The sequence below is a fragment of the Globicephala melas genome, chromosome 4 (genome assembly GCF_963455315.2).
Source record: "Globicephala melas chromosome 4, mGloMel1.2, whole genome shotgun sequence".
NCBI lineage: Eukaryota > Metazoa > Chordata > Mammalia > Artiodactyla > Delphinidae > Globicephala > Globicephala melas.
Genome location: NC_083317.1, coordinates 64,967,805 through 64,986,367, shown reverse-complemented (window position 1 = coordinate 64,986,367; position 18,563 = coordinate 64,967,805). Strand labels below are relative to the sequence as shown.

General features: G+C 37.2%; 1 protein-coding gene across 9 annotated transcripts; it reads right to left on the bottom strand.

Moving 5' to 3' along the window:
• Nucleotides 1-302: 302 nt before the first annotated feature.
• On the bottom strand, nt 303-16,782 carry TEX55 (testis expressed 55). Of its 9 annotated transcripts, none has more exons than XR_009563704.1 (5): nt 14,620-16,782; nt 13,917-14,063; nt 12,076-12,138; nt 4,393-4,512; nt 303-2,103 (listed from the first exon to the last, which is right to left on the bottom strand). XR_009563704.1 is itself a non-coding variant. In XM_060298098.1 (5 exons), the coding sequence occupies exons 1-4, from the start codon at nt 15,775-15,777 to the stop codon at nt 4,403-4,405; spliced, it is 1,470 nt and encodes a 489-aa protein (XP_060154081.1). In that variant the 5' UTR covers nt 15,778-16,782; the 3' UTR covers nt 303-2,103; nt 4,393-4,402. The 9 variants fall into 9 exon arrangements, 6 of the variants coding, with proteins under 6 accessions (XP_060154081.1, XP_060154082.1, XP_060154084.1 ...); XR_009563705.1 differs by having other exon boundaries at nt 303-1,329; XR_009563706.1 differs by having other exon boundaries at nt 12,076-12,135.
• Nucleotides 16,783-18,563: the final 1,781 nt, after the last annotated feature.

Genomic DNA, 18,563 nt, shown 5'->3' with positions numbered 1-18,563 from the left:
TTCTGACCTCTCATGGGTCCTCTCTCTAACTCAGCAACCCTTTTGTTCAAGTTAATTGACGTTCTCATTTTCTCTTCGGAGTCTATAGACGACGAACGCTTCACTTTGTTCATATTTTTTAGATGATGGTCACCAAAAAATGACTTCGAAAAGCAAGTCTAACCCTTTCCCTGGAAAAGCACATACCAGTATTAATAGACTCTTACAACTGGAAGGGACTTTAGCCCATTTCAATAACCATTTATTGTTATTATAAGGAACAATTATATGGAATAATCATATACCAATAAAATAAACCAGTTAGTCATATACCAATCATATACCAACAAAATAACCAGTTAGTCCAGTTTTTTACCCAATGAAGAAAAGCCTCTATATTATCTCTGATGTCTGATACTAGGAGGCAAGTCTATGGAACTTGTTGTGTTTATTGCAGAGGTATTGAGGATGTTGTGTACAGTCTTACACGTTGGGTCTGAGAGGTCCCAAGGGAAAACATTATCTCTGGTCTCAGTATGTGGAATGAGTATACTTTTCCTAATCAATTGGTTTGTTTTGATCTATTGGACACTGTTAATCTTCAACCAGATTCAACCTTGCCTCTGTTCTTACCACGCCATTGAAACTCCTTGGCAAGTTCCAAACAACCTCTATTTTGTCAAATTCAGAGGACTCGTCTTTTTTTTTTTTAATATAAAATTTATTTTTATTTATTATTTATTTTTATTGAAATACAGTTTATTTACAGTGTTTCAGGTGTACAGCAAAGTGACGCAGTTATATGCATATACTTTTTCAGATTCTGTTTCATTATAGGTTACTACAAGATATTGAGTATTGTTCCCTGTGCTACACAGTAGGCCCTTGTTGTTTATTTATATATAGCAGTGTGAATCCGCGAACCTAAATTTCCAATTTATCCCTAAGCCCCCTTTCCTCTTTGGTATCCATAAGTTTGTTTTCTATGTCTGTGAGTCTGCTTCTGTTTTATAAACAACAGTGGACTCTCGTTTGTCTTCATTTTACTCAGTCGCTCAGCAGCCGATGGTACAGCTGATGATGCCATCTTTCTCATACTGCTTTTCTCTTCTGGCTTCCATCATACCATATTCTCCTTGTGCTTCCATCTCTCTGGTTGTTCCTTCTCAGTCCCCATAGCTGTCTCCTTCTTGGCCTGACCAATTATGTTCGAAGACTCCAGGGCTTGGGTCCAAGTCTCATTTGGGAATCTAGCTCTGAAATGGCACCTCCGTCAGGAGTCAGCCGGCCCCCTCACTCATGCCCACTACTTCCTGGTTAGAAGTCCAAATAAAGATGAAGCAACGCTGTCTGGATGTAAGGGTAAGAGTAAGAATTGTAGACCTTTGTCTTCTTACAAATACAGCTGTGTTTCTCTGCTTTCCCCCCAGAAATTTCTTTTTCTTTCCCTGGCCACCAGCTTTTGAAGAACAGTGAATAGGTTGTGGCCTCTCAATTTGGTATTTACTAAGTATATATACTTTTGATTTTTTAAAGTTTTTGTTTATTTTATTAGATTTTGGGGGCAGAAGATTCTGTAATGCAATTTAAAGCTACCCTCTTTATCAGAACTGTTCTGAGAACTTTTAAGACAATAAATCAGATTTTGTCATTCCTTTGTTTAAAAAGTCCAGTAGTTCTCTCTGCCCTCAGCATAAGATCCAAACTCCTTACCATGGCTTACAAGTTGCCCATGTACTCTTCTGCAGCTTCATTAGGTACTACTTTCACCCTATGTATGTTCCAGCCACAGGGGTTTTGCACTTGCTATTCCCATTAGCGGAAATCCATTTCTCCCAGTGGTTCCCATCAACCTTGAAATGCAGCTCAGCTCTCACTTCCTCTGAGAAGCCTTTCCTTATCTCCCTACCTAAAGTACCCTGCCTTCTCCATGCCAGTGACTTTTTCTCATATAATCATGTTTTATTTCCTTCAAAAAATAATCACAGTCGATTATTATCTTATTAATTTATTTGTTGTCTTTTTTCCTCTGCCCTTGTTGCTTCACCAAAACTAGAGTAAGTTTCAAATGAATGAATGAATTTCTGATCCGGGAGGTTTAGGGTGAGTTAGGTCTACTCAGTCCTGGGGAAAAAAAATTCATTTTATTAAATAGTGTTTGAGTAGAGCCACAAGCACAGGACCAACGTGCCAATTATATGGAGGTATCTACATTTCTTTTTTTTTTTTTGGTATCTGCATTTCTTTAAGTATTGCCCTAAATTATTCTCTGCTTTAAAAACAACATTCATTATTCTATTCTGATAACAAAATGAATGAATGTTCATTGTAGAAAATAAAAATCACTATACTTCCTTACTCAGTGATAAACACAATGAACATTTTGGTGTGGAACCATCCATTTAGGAACTATTTGAGGTACTATTACGTGTCAGGTACAGTACTAGCCGGAATAAAACATGGCATTTACCTTCATGGCACGTTCAACCTTTCTTCTTTACATTTTCTCACAAAATAATTGGGATCATACTTATTTACAGTCTTCTAAACCAGTTATTTTTACTTACAATACAGTGCAGACATTTCCCTATGAGTTTATTCTACAACATAATTTTAGTGGATGTATTGTATCTCACCATATGAATATGCTATTATGTACTTACTGAATCTCTCAGGTTGAAAATTCAGATTTTCAATTTTTCAATATTATAAATAATGCTATGGAAAATTTTAACCACATTTCATTATTTTCTTCATACAAATTCCTAGAATTAGAATTTCTGGCTAAAGGGTATATTCATTTTAAAGTTTTTGGATTCATGGGATCAAACTGCATTCCAGAGAGGTTGTAAAATTTATACTCCCCACAGGAGTATAAGAAAGTGCCCATTTCTCTGCACTTTAAGCCAGATTAGGTATCATCTATGAAAGGTTTTTTTTGTTTGTTTATAAAAAATATTTAATTGGTATCTAATTTTTGTTTTAATTTATATTTCTTTGGCTATTTATATGTTATCTTCAGTAAGTTTCCCACTCATATTCTTGGCCCTCTTCTTTGACTGGGGGTATTTACAGTTTTAAAAACTGATTTCTGGGAATTTGTTACATATTTAGGATATTGACCTGACATATTCATTGCATCTATTACTCTCAATTAATCGTTTGCCTTTTTGCTAACTTTTTCTCATACATTTAAAAATATTTCATGTCAGTTATATAAATATTGTCCTTAATAATTTCTGCCTTTGGCATTACGTTTCAAAAGAGCTTTCCAAGTCAAGATTTCATATTTTCCTATTCTTTTCTCTCTTTCAGTCTGTCTGTCTCTTTCTCTGTTTAACTCTTTATATGTAAATATGTATATTGTTGTGTATGTATGTGTATGTTGTTATATGATACGGGGTAGATCCAACTATACTCATCCAAATAATTAAACAATAATTACAGCAACGTTAATTGGATGAATAGAATTTCATTGCATGGATATGCCACAATTTATTTGATCAATCTGTGGTTGGTCAGTTTTGAGGTTGGACAATTATCCCCACTTTTCTCTCATTATAAAAATGTGAAACAAATCTTCTCTATAAAATTCTCCAGGTTCAGTGTCATTTCCGGAAGTGTAATTTGACTATATGCGTGATTTCATTGTGGGACAGTTTTGGTGATGACAAGGTGTGGCTCCAGTGGTGGGTGACTAAAATAGAGTATAAAGGTCGTAAGAAAGGAGGAGTCCTTTGTTACTCACCGCTCACTCCTCTCCCCTGTACCTGCCCACGCTGACTGTGGAGCTGTCTGAGGTCTGCCTGGAAAACATCCTGCACTTAGCTGCTTCTGTGGGTTCTTAGGTGGGTTGTCTGCCCTAATTTATCCATTATTGTTGCCCCAACTGCTTTCCGTTTACAGAAATCATAAAAATCTCTGGCTTCTCTCCCTTTTGTTTTGAGTATTAAAATGGATTTACTTCTTTTTGTAAATATTTACTGTAATTTTAATGGAGTTTGAGGAGGACTGCTTTGGCTTTCTTAAAAAAATTAAAACACAGAATTAGGCAGACAACTTAACTCTACCCATTGGAATCCTATCTGTTCATAAGAATAAGCCACACTACCACTGTCTGTCTGGTGTCAACTTGTTGCAAATTCTGCCAACACTGCAGGTAAAAAAATAGCCTTTTGAAAGCCGAATAAGGCATTGGCACACTAACATTGTTTGCCATTCATAACAACACCATTCTCTTTATCTGAGTTTTAGCCTTACAATGTTTCCAATCAAATTATTGGCATAAAGATTCAAGCATAGGTACACAGCCATCTGGAACCATACCTGTCCACACCCCTCTTAAACAAAAACATATCTGGACAAATGTGAGTACGAAAACATCAGCAGACATAATTATAATTATATACTCACAACTTCTTATTCACAAGAATAGGCGGTTTGCATGGGACTTCCCTGGTGGTCCAGTGGTTAAGATTCTGTGATCCCAATGCAGGGGGCATGGGTTCGATCCCTGGTCGGGGAACTAAGATCCTGCATGCCACGTGGTGCAGCCAAAAAAAAAAAAAAAAAGAGAAAAGAAAAAGAGAATAGGTGGTTTGCAGAGTGTTGACATAAAGGCTGATGACATAAGAGCAAAAGAAGGTAAGTGGAGGAGAGAGGGTGAGTAAAACTGAGAATAAGTAGGTCAAGAAATAATAGGACGCTTTATCATGGAAAGCATCTCCCAATATATACATATATCAAATCACTACATTGTACACATTAACCTCACACAATGTTATATGTCAATTATATCTCAGTGAGTTGGAAACACACTCACATACATATACACACAAACATGAAATAACAGGAGGCCAATTTAAAAGAAAATAAAGTGTATGCAAGAGACTGAAGAGTAAAACAAGGGGATTTGTAAAGAATGGGGGAAGTAGAGGGATAATTCTGGAAGGCTGGGGTATTCCTGTTTCTATTGTTTCTGAGTTTCATAGCTATTCTCCTTCACTTTCCTCTGTCATAAAGTGGACTTAAAATATTTATCTCCACATTAATCTTTTAAAAACAGCTTTATTGATATCTAGTTCATATACCATAAACTTCACCCTTTTGAAATGTACAATTCAGTGCCTTTTAGGACAGTCAGAGTTGTGCAACCGTTACCACTATCTAATTCTAGAACATTTTCATCACCCACGAAAGAAACCTCATTCTCATTGCATTCACTCCCCACTCCTCCCCCTCCCCTACCCCTGGCAACCACTAATCTACTCTCTGTCTCTATGGGTTTGCCTCTTCTGGATATTTCACATAAATGGGATCATATACTATGTCGCCTTTGGTGACTGGCTTCTTTCACTTCACAGAATGCTTTTAAGGTCACCCAAGCCATAGTCATATATTGGTACTTCATTCCTTTTTATTAATAACCAAACAATATTCCATTGTATGGATATATAACTTTTTTCATTTTTAACTTTTTAAAATTGTGGTAGAAAACACATGCCATTTACCATCTTAACCATTTGTGAGTGTATGGTTCAGTAAAGTACATTCGCATTGCTGTGCAACAGATCTTTTCCGTTCTGCAGAGATGAAATTCTATACCTATTAAACAACTCCCCATTTTCCCCTTCCCCCAGTCCGATAACCACCATTCTACTTTGTCTCTATGCATTTGACTACTCTAGCCGCGAAGCATGTGGGATCTTTGCTCCCCGACCAGGGATCGAACCTACACCCCCTGCACTGGAAGGCAAAGTCTTAACCACTGGACTGCCAGGGAAGTCCCTGAATTTGACTACTTTAGACACCTCATATAAGTAGAATCACACAGTATTTGTCCTTTTGTGACTAGCTTATTTCACTTAGCATAATGTCCTCAAGGTTCATCCATGGTGTAGCATGTGTCAGAATTTCATTCCTTTCTAAGTCTGAGTAATATTCAATTGTATATATAAACCACATTTTGTTTATCCATTCATCTGTCAAACATCACATTTAAAAAATCCATTCATCACTTGATGGGCATTTTTGTTGTTTCCACTTTGGGGTTATTATGAACACTGCTATGAACACTCTTGTACAAGTTTATATATGGCCATATATTTTCAGTTGTCTTAAGTATATACCTAGGTTTGGAATTGTTGAGTGATATGATAATTTTAACTTTTTGAAGAATTGCCAAACTGTTTTCCAAAACAGCTGCACTATTTTACATTTCCACTACCAGTATAAGTATTCTAATTTCTCCACAGCCTTGTCAACACTTGTTAGTGTCTGTCTTTTTGATTAGAGCCATCCTAGTGGATGTGAAGTAGCATCTCATTGTGGTTTTGGTTTACATTTCCCTAATGACAAATGATGTCATGTTTATTCTTTAAATGGAAGAGAGGAAGGGATATGCCCAGGAAAACTGTTCTAGTAGCTTCATTCTCTATTACTGTGAGGAGATTGGGGTGGCTGGGGAACGCAGTGAGGGAGCGTCACTAGGATTGCTCAGGTAAAATCTAATATCAATACTTGAGACACTCACACCTCATATCTATAGGAATAACTCCTTCTTTTAGAAGCATCCTTGGGGGATTCCTTCAAGGGAGATCATATATTCCGATCTCTGCTTGTTCTGACATTGAAACTTTTATTCCCATTACCTTTATATTCCATGTGTCATTCCATGTCCTCTGTCAGTTTTACTCTGAAAAGGTTGGGACTCCTATTCCTCTTCTAGTTGACAGCCAGCTCCACCTGGAGTCTCACCTTTACTCCTGGTCTGGGACTACTTCCTACCACTTATGGACTAAGAACTGAATATACTTTTCGCTGACTGATCTTGTGCACTATACAGATCTTTTAGCAGAGAGCCTGAGTCACTGAGAGTGAGGCCTGATCTCCATTTTCTCCCTTCTCCTTTCAGTCAAACATGTTCAGACAGGATCACTGGACCATACCGAGCCCATCCCCTCTGGTCCACTGCCTCACTGTGAAAGGTCAAAATGACAGCTCTGAAATGCATCACAGAATGTCAATGAGAAGGGCTGAAGTGGCTGAGGTGGACTAGTTTGAGGTGTTCTGCTTTAAGAAACATAGTAAAGTGTTAGGGCTGAAAACCAGTGAACTAAATTCAGTATTTAATTTCAGATGTTATTGATAACATCCAAGTTTTTGATCACTAATGATATTGTGGACCCTTCAATATTTGGGTTATTTTGTTCTAGCAACTGATTAATTATAACCTTAGTCATGTCACTCAAAGTTTTCTCACAGGTTCACTGTAAGTTTATCAGCTTTTACCTAGTTTTGCCAGCCCACAATCAACAGAAAGGCTGCTTATCCGCCTGGAGTCTGGGCACTGGCACATTTTGTGGACAATTGAAGAAAAAGCTAAAGAAGCTTTGAAGTTTTAAGTAGAGATTTTAAAACTATAATTATTAGATATGAAATTCAGGTATAAAAAAGGGGATTTATGCATGATTGTTCAAACAGAGGCTTAATTCATTGCAATACACCACGTAATTATACCAAATCGCCAGGGAAACAATATGAAGAATCAAGTCTGCTATAATGTTCAAACAGAAATTCAATGAAAGGTTCAGCTCACAAAAGTAGTATCAGATGATCATCTCAGCTATGATTGCTGGGCAGATACTCTCATACCAGGTAGATCACGTTGAGGCTTTTTGCTTTTAAATACCAGTTCAACTGGCTACACGTTCCACACGATGCAGACACTCTTCAGAGGTTAAAGGTAATAAGGAAGTGACATTCTGCCTCTCCCATAGGTGTATACAGAGCAGTATAACATGTCTGAGTTTTGCTTTAGGTTAAAAATCAGGAGAAGACTATCCCTTGGAATAGATTAAATCACTTCCATTAATGTCAGAATATAACAGGCAGGGTCAAAGAGGAAAATAGTAAAAATTTGTTGGAGGTATTAAGAAACAAGAAAAGAGATCTTACAACAGTTACCTTCCATTAAGAGAGAAAAAAGTGCTGTTACGAATTATTTTCCGCACATTTTCCGACTGAAAATTTTATAAACAGTTTCGAGACATGATGGGTTTGTATGCTTTTGGGAATGTGTATAAATTGCTAATATTCTTTTCTTGATCTTCTCTGGGATTTGTGAACGTGTTTCTGCTCAGTGCTTTGGAGGAATGAGTACAGAAATATCAATGCATGGATAAGTATATGTGCCTATGTTTTTGTATGATGAGCCAGAGGTATCTGTAACTGTTATGTGAATTTTACGAAGCTACCCAGTAGATTTTTACTTAAAAAATAAGAACACATTTAGGCAGAGTCACTACAAATGACCATTCAAAAATGATTTTTCGGAGTGGGAAACAGAACATAGTGTTGACACTGATGGTTGTAAACAATGTTGAGGAGAGATTCATTCTTCGTAGGTTTCACTTTTCTTTCTGTTTTGTATCACTTCCTGTACCTGAGGAGAATGAAAACGAATTTTTTCCACTTGCAGTTTTGGTCTACTTTGAGTTACCTTATCTTGTAGGCTTAAAATATATAGACATTTAAAATACTGAAGTCCTTTTAAATTTTTGCTATCTTGTGGTTTTACATATTATCTTACTGTAAATTTAATTTGCAGGTTTCCTGACTGTTAAAGATGCTCAAGAAATTGTCATGTAAAAAATAAATAAATAAATAATAAATAAATAAATAAATAATAAATAAAAATAAAATAAAATACAGAAGTCCTTGTACTGACTTGGTACAAACAATTTAGACTTTGATAAGTCACGAATATGTGTTGTAATATCTAGGGACACCATTTAAAATATTAAGAAGGTTATTAGGGCAGTGACCTTATTCTGTATGATACTGTAATTATAGATACATATCATATACATTTGTCAAAACCTATAGAATGTACAACACAAAGAGACTTTATGTAAACCATAGACTTCAGTTAACAATAATATATCAAACCAGCTGATCAACTGCAACAAATCTACCACACTAATGCAAGATGTTAATAATAGGGGAAATGGGGGAAGGAGAGGGAGTAAATGGGAACTCACTGTACTTTCTGCTCAAATTTTCTGTAAGCCTAAAACCATTCTAAAAAATAAAGTATATTAATTTTTAAAAATCACCCCAATGTGAAACCAAAAATAAAAAAAGATTAAGAGAGTATAACTTCTAAATAGAGAGAAAAATGGAACAATAAAAGAAGATAAAAAGTAGAGGAAAAGAAACAAAACAGGCAGGACAAATAGCATACGGTAGGACAATAGATTTAAACCCAAATATATCTTTAATAACATCAAATATAAAGGGACTAAATGCTCCAATTAAAAGCTTATCAGATTTGAATAATTATAAAAATTATAATACATGCTATATATAAGAAAGATATCTAAAAGACAAGGACAGAGTAAAGTTAAAAATAATAAATATATACCATTTAAATATTGACTAAAATAAATCTGGTATAGCTATAACAATATTGAAAGGAGTAGAGTTCATGTTATACCTCTTAATGATAAAAATTCAATTTACCAGAAAAATATAAGAACTCTAAATTCATATGCACCGAATAACATAGCCTCAATTACATATACACAGCGTAAATTGACAGAACTGTAGGAGATAGGCAAATTCACAATAATATTGGACGACTTGAACAACATGTTTAGCAAACCTGATCTAGTGGATATATTTAGACACTTCCCAATAATTGCAGAATAAATATTTTTTCAACTCCAATTAATTCATTCATGGCAATTAGCCATATGCTGCATCATAAAGCAAGTCAACACATTTCAAAGATTTGAAATCTTGATCTCTGAGTAAAATGCAATTGACTTAGAAATCACAAACCAAAGGGCAACTAGATATCTAATATTTGATAATTTATATAAATAATCTAATGTCAAAAAATCCATAAGTTGAAGAAGAAATCATAATGAAAATTAGAGACTATTTTGAACTAAATAAACTAAAAACACCACACACTTAAATTTATGTGATAAAACCCATATGTATATATTATATATTAAAAAGGAAGATCTGCTTCCTATATGCAAGAGTGAGCAATTAAAAAAAATGAATTCTGCAAATAACAGCTATGTATTCATGGATAAAATACAACCCTGCCCACAAAAGAAAAACCCCACAAACCAAAACAAAAAACCTCACAGCTACCTGAAGGTTCCAGTGACTAAGCAAAGACAGGCAGATTTTGGAGAGGAGTCTAAACTTAGAGCAAGTGACCAAATGGAGCGAATTTCTCATTTTTTATAATTTTGACCCAATGACAGTCGTGACTCACAGACATAGCTATGGCTGCACAAGAATGCCTCAAACTGTGACAGAAAGCCCCCTGTCTTTCTGGATGGAAGAATTACAGGAAGTAGACTGGTCAAATATGGCTAGATGCTGAAGAGTGAGGGGAAATTCTAGAAGAGGGGAGGAGATTCCTTAATTCTGTGCATGAACTCTGCACAAGCCTCAGGTTGACTTCTGAATCATGCATTCATAGGACAGATTCAAAGTAGTAGTAGGCTTAAGGAACTGACCTGAGCTATGACCACAGAAGGCAAGAGAGAGAGCTTACAATTCAAATCTAACCATGTTAACTGCCAGCTAAAACAAAAACAACACTTGTCACAGGAGTATGACAGAACTCAAGTCTACACAGCATAATATTCACAATGTTAAGGATACAATTGAAATTATCCTAGTTATAGAAAATCAAGAGAATGCTACACATTTTAAATGGAAAAGATAACTTTAACTTCTTCCTTTCTGATTTGGAAGCCTCTTATTTTTTATTTAAAAAAATTTATTTGGGGCTTCCCTGGTGGCACAGTGGTTGAGAGTCTGCCTGCCGATGCAGGGGACACGGGTTCGTGCCCCGGTCCGGGAAGATCCCACATGCCGCGGAGCGGCTGGGCCCGTGAGCCATGGCTGCTGAGCCTGCGCGTCCGGAGCCTGTGCTCCGCAACGGGAGAGGCCACAACAGTGAGAGGCCCGCATACCGCAAAAAAAAAAAAAAAAAAAAAAAAGGCTAATGCTGAAAATACTGATAATACTAAGTGTTGGGTGTAAGTGATAAGGATGTAAGACAACTGGATCTCTAAAATACACTGCTGTTGGGAGTGTAAATTGGTACAATTGCTTAGGAAAATTGTTTGAACTACTCTACTAGAGCTGATCGAACACATACCTGACAATCCAGCATTCTCTCTTGTGGGTATACACCCAAGAGAAATGTGTGTATATGTGCACCAAGAGACACGCACATGAAAGTTCTAGGAAAATTTTTTGTAATAGCTCCAAGCTGGAAATAACCTGAAGGTCCACATCTATCACAGAAAGGATAAATTGTGGCATTTCATACGAGTACTATACAGCAATGAAAATGAATGAACTACAGCCACACACAACAGCACGGATTAATCTCACAGACATATTTTGAGAAGAAGAATGAACCAATGAGTCCCTACTACATGGTTCCCTTTATATAAAGTTTAAAAGGTTGACAAGCCTACACAGATATAGAGAACAAGCTAGTGGTTACCAGTGGTGGGGGGCAAACTACTGGGTGTAAGATAGGCTCAGGGATGTATTATACAACATGGGGAGCAGAACCAATATTTTGTAAAAAGTGTAGATGGAAAGTAGCCTTTTAAAATTGCATGAAAAATTAAAACAACATTTTTAAAGTCTCAAAGGTAAAGCTTTTGGCTCTAGAAGTCGTGCTCTTAACCACCAAAAAAAAAAAAAAAAAAAAAGAAATTTAAAAATAAATTAAAAAAAAAGGCTGACAAGTCTAAACCAAAGTGTTTCATGATTCATGTTTCATGGTAGAATTATAAAGAAAAGTGAGAATGTCATTATTGTAAAATTCAGAATAATAGTCCCTTTGTGGGAAGTGATAACCATGAAGAAAAGAAAGGGGGCTTCTTGGGTGCTGGTAATGTTTTAATTTTTTTTGAACTTGAATGGTAGTTACAGGTGTGCTCACTTCATGATAATTCACTGAGTTGTATATGTTTTGTACACTTGTATGGGTGCTATATTTTATAATGAACAGAATAACAAGCTTGTTCTTTTTTTCCTATTCCATACCTGGCACAGCATAAAACTCAGGGGGTCTTCTGGCTTTTCATAGACTAGCTTTTCAGTGATCTGCTGAGGGAGAGAGAGAGAAAGGCATCACATTATGGTTCTGAGCTAAAGCTATATGGTCAGGTTATACCTGAAGCAATCTTTTACATTAACCTAACATGTACCATAGCATTTTAAAGAAATTCGTATATCTCTACATAGTGACAAATTACTTTCTTACTGCTGATAAATTTGGGCAAATTAAGGTAAAATGTGGAGGGATTAAAAATTTAGGAATAAATAATAATGTATATTTTTCTAGTTTCTAAGATCAAAGAGTTTTGGAGAAAGGTTTTGAGAATTGTGATTTTGCTAGACTGAGAAATCAATAAATTATTTGCTTTGAAGAATAGTCAAAGAAAAAGTTTGGAATAAAAATTTTAAAACACTGTATGATTTTTACATAGAAACTTCCTCCTAAGGCATTTGATTCTAAAAGGTGAAAATGATGTTCAGCGTTTGTAATAATAAATGAGGAAGAACATAAAAAACTTCAGAGACCCCCTTCCATATGTTTTACTGTTGTTGAATAACTCAAAAAATTATAATAAAGCAAGCAAAATTCTCACTTGCAGGGAATAACAATAGGGCAAATTTTTTGGTGTAAAATATTCTGGTCTGTTTAATGCATCCACGCTAATTAATTATTTCATATATGTGTCTACTGAACACATATTTATAACTAATTTTTCTGATAACAACGTTCAATGCATAAGCATTGTTTTTTCTTGACAGATAAAGAAAATTACTTACAGAACGATTAGAATTCTACTTTCTACAGCTTTCATCCTTGAGTTTAATAATTAGTATTTCTTTGGTTAAAGCCAGAAAATCCAGCCATTAGCATTCTCCCACAAAATGACATTTTAAAGAAAGAAAAGGCATACAGCAGTGTTAATAAAGCAAATATCACTTATCTCTATTTTATATGAGGAAACTGAGATTCACAGAAATTAGGTAATTTCCTCCAAATCACAAAGATGAGAAGGGACAAAGTTAGCTTGGAGCCCTGGGCTAACAGATTTTAAAATTTGTGCACTTTCCTCTATTTCCTACTTCTTTAAACTTAAATTCTTCCAGTTTAAATGCTTTCATTTGGGGTGGGCCACTCTTACTTACAACTTTCTAACCACAAAGTTATTTCATGTATATATGTCATTATATATGTATATACACCTTGCTGCATAATAATACTAACATAAAAATACACGTCAGGAGAACAGAAACAAAAACAACAAAACAGCAAAAACTTTATAAATGTGATAACACTTTATAATTCTGTATTGGCCAAGGAATGTCATACTTTAAAGAAGGTTCCAGCCCCATATCCTGAGGTCTATAAAATTTGTAGTTTCAAGAATTGGAAGCAACTTTTAACTATGTCATTTTTCTCCTAAAGACTGTGGGTTCTTAGATAGTCACAGGTTGGTCATCTTTTGAAAGTATTATATTCCTGCCTGGAAAGTCTTTTTCTCTCCTTTTCAATTGCCATTATTTTGTCATTCCTTCCTAGTCTGGCTCAAACTTTAACCCTGGGCCAAATTTTTTCCCTAGCAACCAACCTATCAGATCTCTAATTCCTCTGAAGGGCTTCACATCATGATAAAAATCATTCATTTGGTGTTTATCATTTACTACTTTTGGTTAATACGTCTTAATGCACTTACTGATTTCTCATTAAGATTATATCCCTTTTATAGCAAACGCCCTTTCTTGTACCTCTTATAAGCCAAGTCAAAGTTTGTCGTTTACATTATAATTACTTTAAAACTCACAATTAAAAAAGAGGTTGAGCGGTTTACCTGGAATATTTGCAGAATGTGGTGTTTCTCCACGTATCGAAGTGAAACTTGATAAGGATCTTCATGTACTATAGGAGGTAACTGCTTCTTATAAGGTTGATTGTATGCCTGAAAACTCCTTCTTTCCTGGTATTCTGAAATATCAACCTAAAATGGAAATATCCCCCAAGAGAGTCTTTAATGAATTGAAAATCCCCAGGAAGTTTTGTTGCTATTGCTGCTGTTACCAGTGGAATCTGGTATTGATGGGATCTGAACACCAGGAATTAAGAGCAAAGACATTATTATGAGAGACCTGGCTGATTCTCCAGGCAATGTAATGCACCTTGAGTCCTGGGAGGTACCTTAGACATCTCCAATCTACTTCAAATACTTTTCCCTTCACAGAGATTTCCAACTGACTCCAAATTCCTTTCCTTTGGTAGAAGCCCAGAGGGGGAATGACTTAGTGTCCCAGTGTTATCAGCAGAACCAGGACTTGAAACCCAGGTCTCCTGAATCCTGGTACGTTGATCCTTCCTGAATGGCCTTACTTAGTGTAGCAGAGAAGGCAATCCATCTTTTTATTTCCCACCCTTCTCCTGCCCTTCCTGAATCCTATGGGTCACACATACCACAACATGTGCCCTCTTCCTACATTCTGCCAGACCTCTGGCTTAACCTCCAACCTCCCAGGTGGGTATCAAATGCCCCTTTAACCTACAGGCTTGGTTTCCACGGGTTGAGTTTTTTCTTGACTGATGATATAGTCCAATTTGGATGAGATGGAGGGAAATCTTGGGGAGTAGGCTTGGTCTTTTGTTTGGGAAGTACTGGTCAATCCGTGATCAAATGGGATGAATGCTTGCAGATCAGCTACACTTTCCGTTTCAGTTTCAAGGGAAGCCTTGGTTATGCTGCCATCTGTCTGGCCAGGCTCAAATTTGCAGGGTTGTACTCTGAAGTCAGCCTCTTTGTCTTCCTTGCTGCAGCCAAGCTGGTGGAATAATCTATCATCAGACCGGCTACATGCTCCATAGTCAAACAGGTTGTCTTCTGTGTAATCATCCTCTTCTTCCACTAAATCGTCAGCCTGGTCAGATTCACTGCCAGCCTTGTCAGGGTCAGCAGCCTGGTGTTCAGATGGTTTAGTAGCTTGGTCATACACTTCGTGGTGCGTCTTTACAGATGTTCTGTGGTCAACTTGGTCAGACAATCTATGATCAATCTGTTCAGAAGTTTTTCGCTCAACCAGGCCAGACAATCTACTTTCAATCTGTTGAGAAGCTCTTCGGTCAGCCGGGCGGGACATTCTGTGATCGCTCTGCTCAGAGGCTCTTTGTAAAGATGGGACAGATGGTTTACAGTCAATCTCTTCAGAAGCTCTTCTCTCAGCTAGGCTGGACATTCTGTGATCAATCTGCTCAGAAGCCCTTTGTTCAGTCTGTTCAGAAGTACCTCGTTCAGGCAGAGCAGACATCTGGCTGTCAGTCTGTTCAGACTCCTCCACGCCACCAGCTTGGCTAGATGCCTTGTCGTCCATCTGTTCTGACATGCTTCGGTTAACCTGATCAGATGCTCTACGATCGGCAACATGATGAGCATGGTTGGATGCTCTGAGGTCAGCCCGATCAGATGTTCTTTCTCCCATGGATTCACATGCTTTGTGGTCAGCTTGATTAACTACGTTGGGTTCAGCCAGGGCAGACACTATCTGGGCAGCCTGGTCAGCTGCTCCGTGATCAGTCTGGTCATCTGCTTCCACTTCATCCTGGTTCTGTCTGTTGTCTTCCGGGCTGTCTGTGTGGCTGTCATTTGGGGACTTGGCTGTACTTTGGTTTTCCGATGATTCTGCCGGAGCCTCTTCTGGAGGCTTTTCCATTTTCTGCCTGGTACCAGACTGGTCTAGATTGCCAGACGCTGTGGGTGGGGCCGGGCCGGGTAGTCTAGGCGACCTTCGGAGCGCACTAGACAACAATACCCGAGGGCTTTGTTTGGACCTCCGAGCTCCAGCTCTTCCGGGCGCGCGGGCGGACGCCGGTGGATGCCGGGAGGTGAGCGGGGGAGCCCCGCCGCTGCCTGGGGAGGGATGCCTCCGGGCGCCCAGCGAGGATGCGAGTGCAGGGGCGGACACCCTCTCCCAAGAAATGGTGATGCCCACAGCCTGGCGTCGCCACCGCCCAGTGACCGGGCCTCAGGGCTCTGTGAATCGGTGCCTTAGAGCCGTCCCCTCCCCGTTTTCTTACGGAGGTCCACAGCTGTGTGTGTGAAATAGGATCCAGCAGGTTATCACTCGAACCAACAAAATGTTAGCTATGAACACGCGTCCAACCACATGAGGGCGGCAGACCTGAACAGAGGTTACTGTTGCCATCAACCAAATTCCACGTTTCATTGGCTACTGACTTTTGTATAACCACAGTTGTATTGCAGAGTATGATTACTGCTGGGCATGTGCTAGTAAATGGTCCTGCTAAATGTTATTTTTCTTTAGACTCTTATCGGTATTGGGGTGATGTGGCCCAAATTCTGTGGTTTTTCTTTTAATTAAAAAAACAAAACAAAACAAAAACTTTTAAAAGCCAGCCTTTCCAAAGAGTGCCCGTACTGTTTTCAGTGGTACCAGGAAGGCTTTAGTCCTTCTAACACTCACATTACCAAAGTCAAACGTATCTTTCTTTCTTCATAGTAAGAGTGTAGAGAGGAGGCTTTTGCTTTCCTTCTCACTCTCATCCCGACACACCCCTTGGCAGTTCATTGCTGCAGGAGCATCCTCTTCTCTGTCTCACGGGACAGGTGAGAAGCTGTTTTCCATCTTCTCTGGGAAGAGCTGTCCTGACGGTGGAAACCCAAGCTCCAAGTGTTTTCTTGCTGAATTAGTCATATATGGTTGGAGGGCTGGAGAGAGGAGAGGAGATCCAGTGAGAATGGGTTCTAAAATCACCCCATCCAATGGTCTTTTAGCAGAAGAGAGGGTTAGGGTTAGGAGCCAGAGTTCCAGAAAGAAAAGGAGTAAGGAAGGTGGGGGAGAGATAGGAGAAGGAATACTTAACAGGTGGGGAATTTGCACTTGATGGTGGTGGCCAGTGGGGTACATGTTTTGAGATTTGCCCCTCCCTTTTTGAAATAAACCTTAAGAATCCACTTCAGGCCAGCACGCCCTCTACTCTCAGGAGCGGGGTAGTACGGAGGTGGTGAGGCAGGCCAAGGATTGGTAGTGTGATGCCAGATAGTCTTTTAATATGGGTTTAATTGCATTCAATAATTAGAGATAAGACTTAAAATCCAAATGCAAATAGTAGTAATTAAGGAGTGAGAGGGAGAGTGCGTACCTCTGGTGCCATACTTAGGAGCAGAAGGAGACTTTAGATGCACTGAAATAAAATCATTTACCTAACAGTACCTAGAACATATTTGGTGCTCAAGACGAGTTTGTCAGATATAAATATATTAAAGATTTGCCTTATTTATTTATCTAAAAATGTGTGAAGCAAATGGATGCTATGTTTGAAGTAAAATAGGTGATGGTCTATGGTTTGCAACTTCAAAGGGGCATTGGTTTTGTAGATTTGTTTTTCCATTTATAAATTAAATGTAATTATTGTAGAAAAGTAAGAAAAACAAGCATAAATTTGAAAAAATTCCCCCAAACACCCCAGGGATAACCTTTATTAACATTTTCATGTATACCCTTCTAAAATTTTTCCCATGCAAATCTATACATCTAATATCTATAGGTATGTATATACTTTACAAAATGGAATCAAACCATGTAACTGTTCTATAAACTACATTTTCATTTAATGCTATGGTTTAAATGTTCTTCCATGTCAAGAAATGTAATCTAAATTAAAGAGCATTGGCTTTTGGAGTTAGATCAATTTGTTTTAATTCTGTATCTGCCACTTATTAGATTGTTGAGTTTGAGCAAGTCTCATTATTTTTCTGAGCTTCAATTTTCTCATCTGCCGATGAAAATGGGAATAATATAATAGTTCTCAGAATTCTTGTGAAAACTAAATGAGATAACAAATATAATTAGCTCATATGTGCTTCATAAAGAGTAGCTATTTAAAAAAATATATAATTTATTATATGAATTTATTTTGTTGCTTTTAACAGTGCTGCATTGACCATCATTGTACAAACATTTTATAAGTTTGTCATATTTTTTCCTTAAGATAAATTTTCTGTTGTGGAATTGCTTGGTTAAGGAAGTGTGCTCATTTTGGTGTTTTGAAAGTACTATATTTAAAAATGCCTTCCAGAAAAGTTGGGCCAATCTCTAGCTCCACCAGTAATATGTGAGAATGCTATTTCCCTATACCAAGTCCAATTCTGTATATATTTTTTCATTTTTGCCTATCTGATAAGTGAAAAGTAGTATTTTGTTTTAATTTGTATTTTTTAAAATATGTTTAATGACTTTGGATTTCTTTTTTTGTAAATTTCCTAGTCTTGCCTTTGTCTTTTCCTTATTGATTTGTAAGAGCTTCTTACATATTAAAATACTTAATTCTTTGCTATATAAAGACTACATAAAACTTTGCAAATAAAGTTTTCTGGCTTGTTTGCCATGTAGTTTTATATTTTTTGGTTTATGAAGTTAAGTTTATTTTTCCCTTTCTAGTTTTTTTCTTTGGGGTCATGTTTAAGAAGACCTTTGTT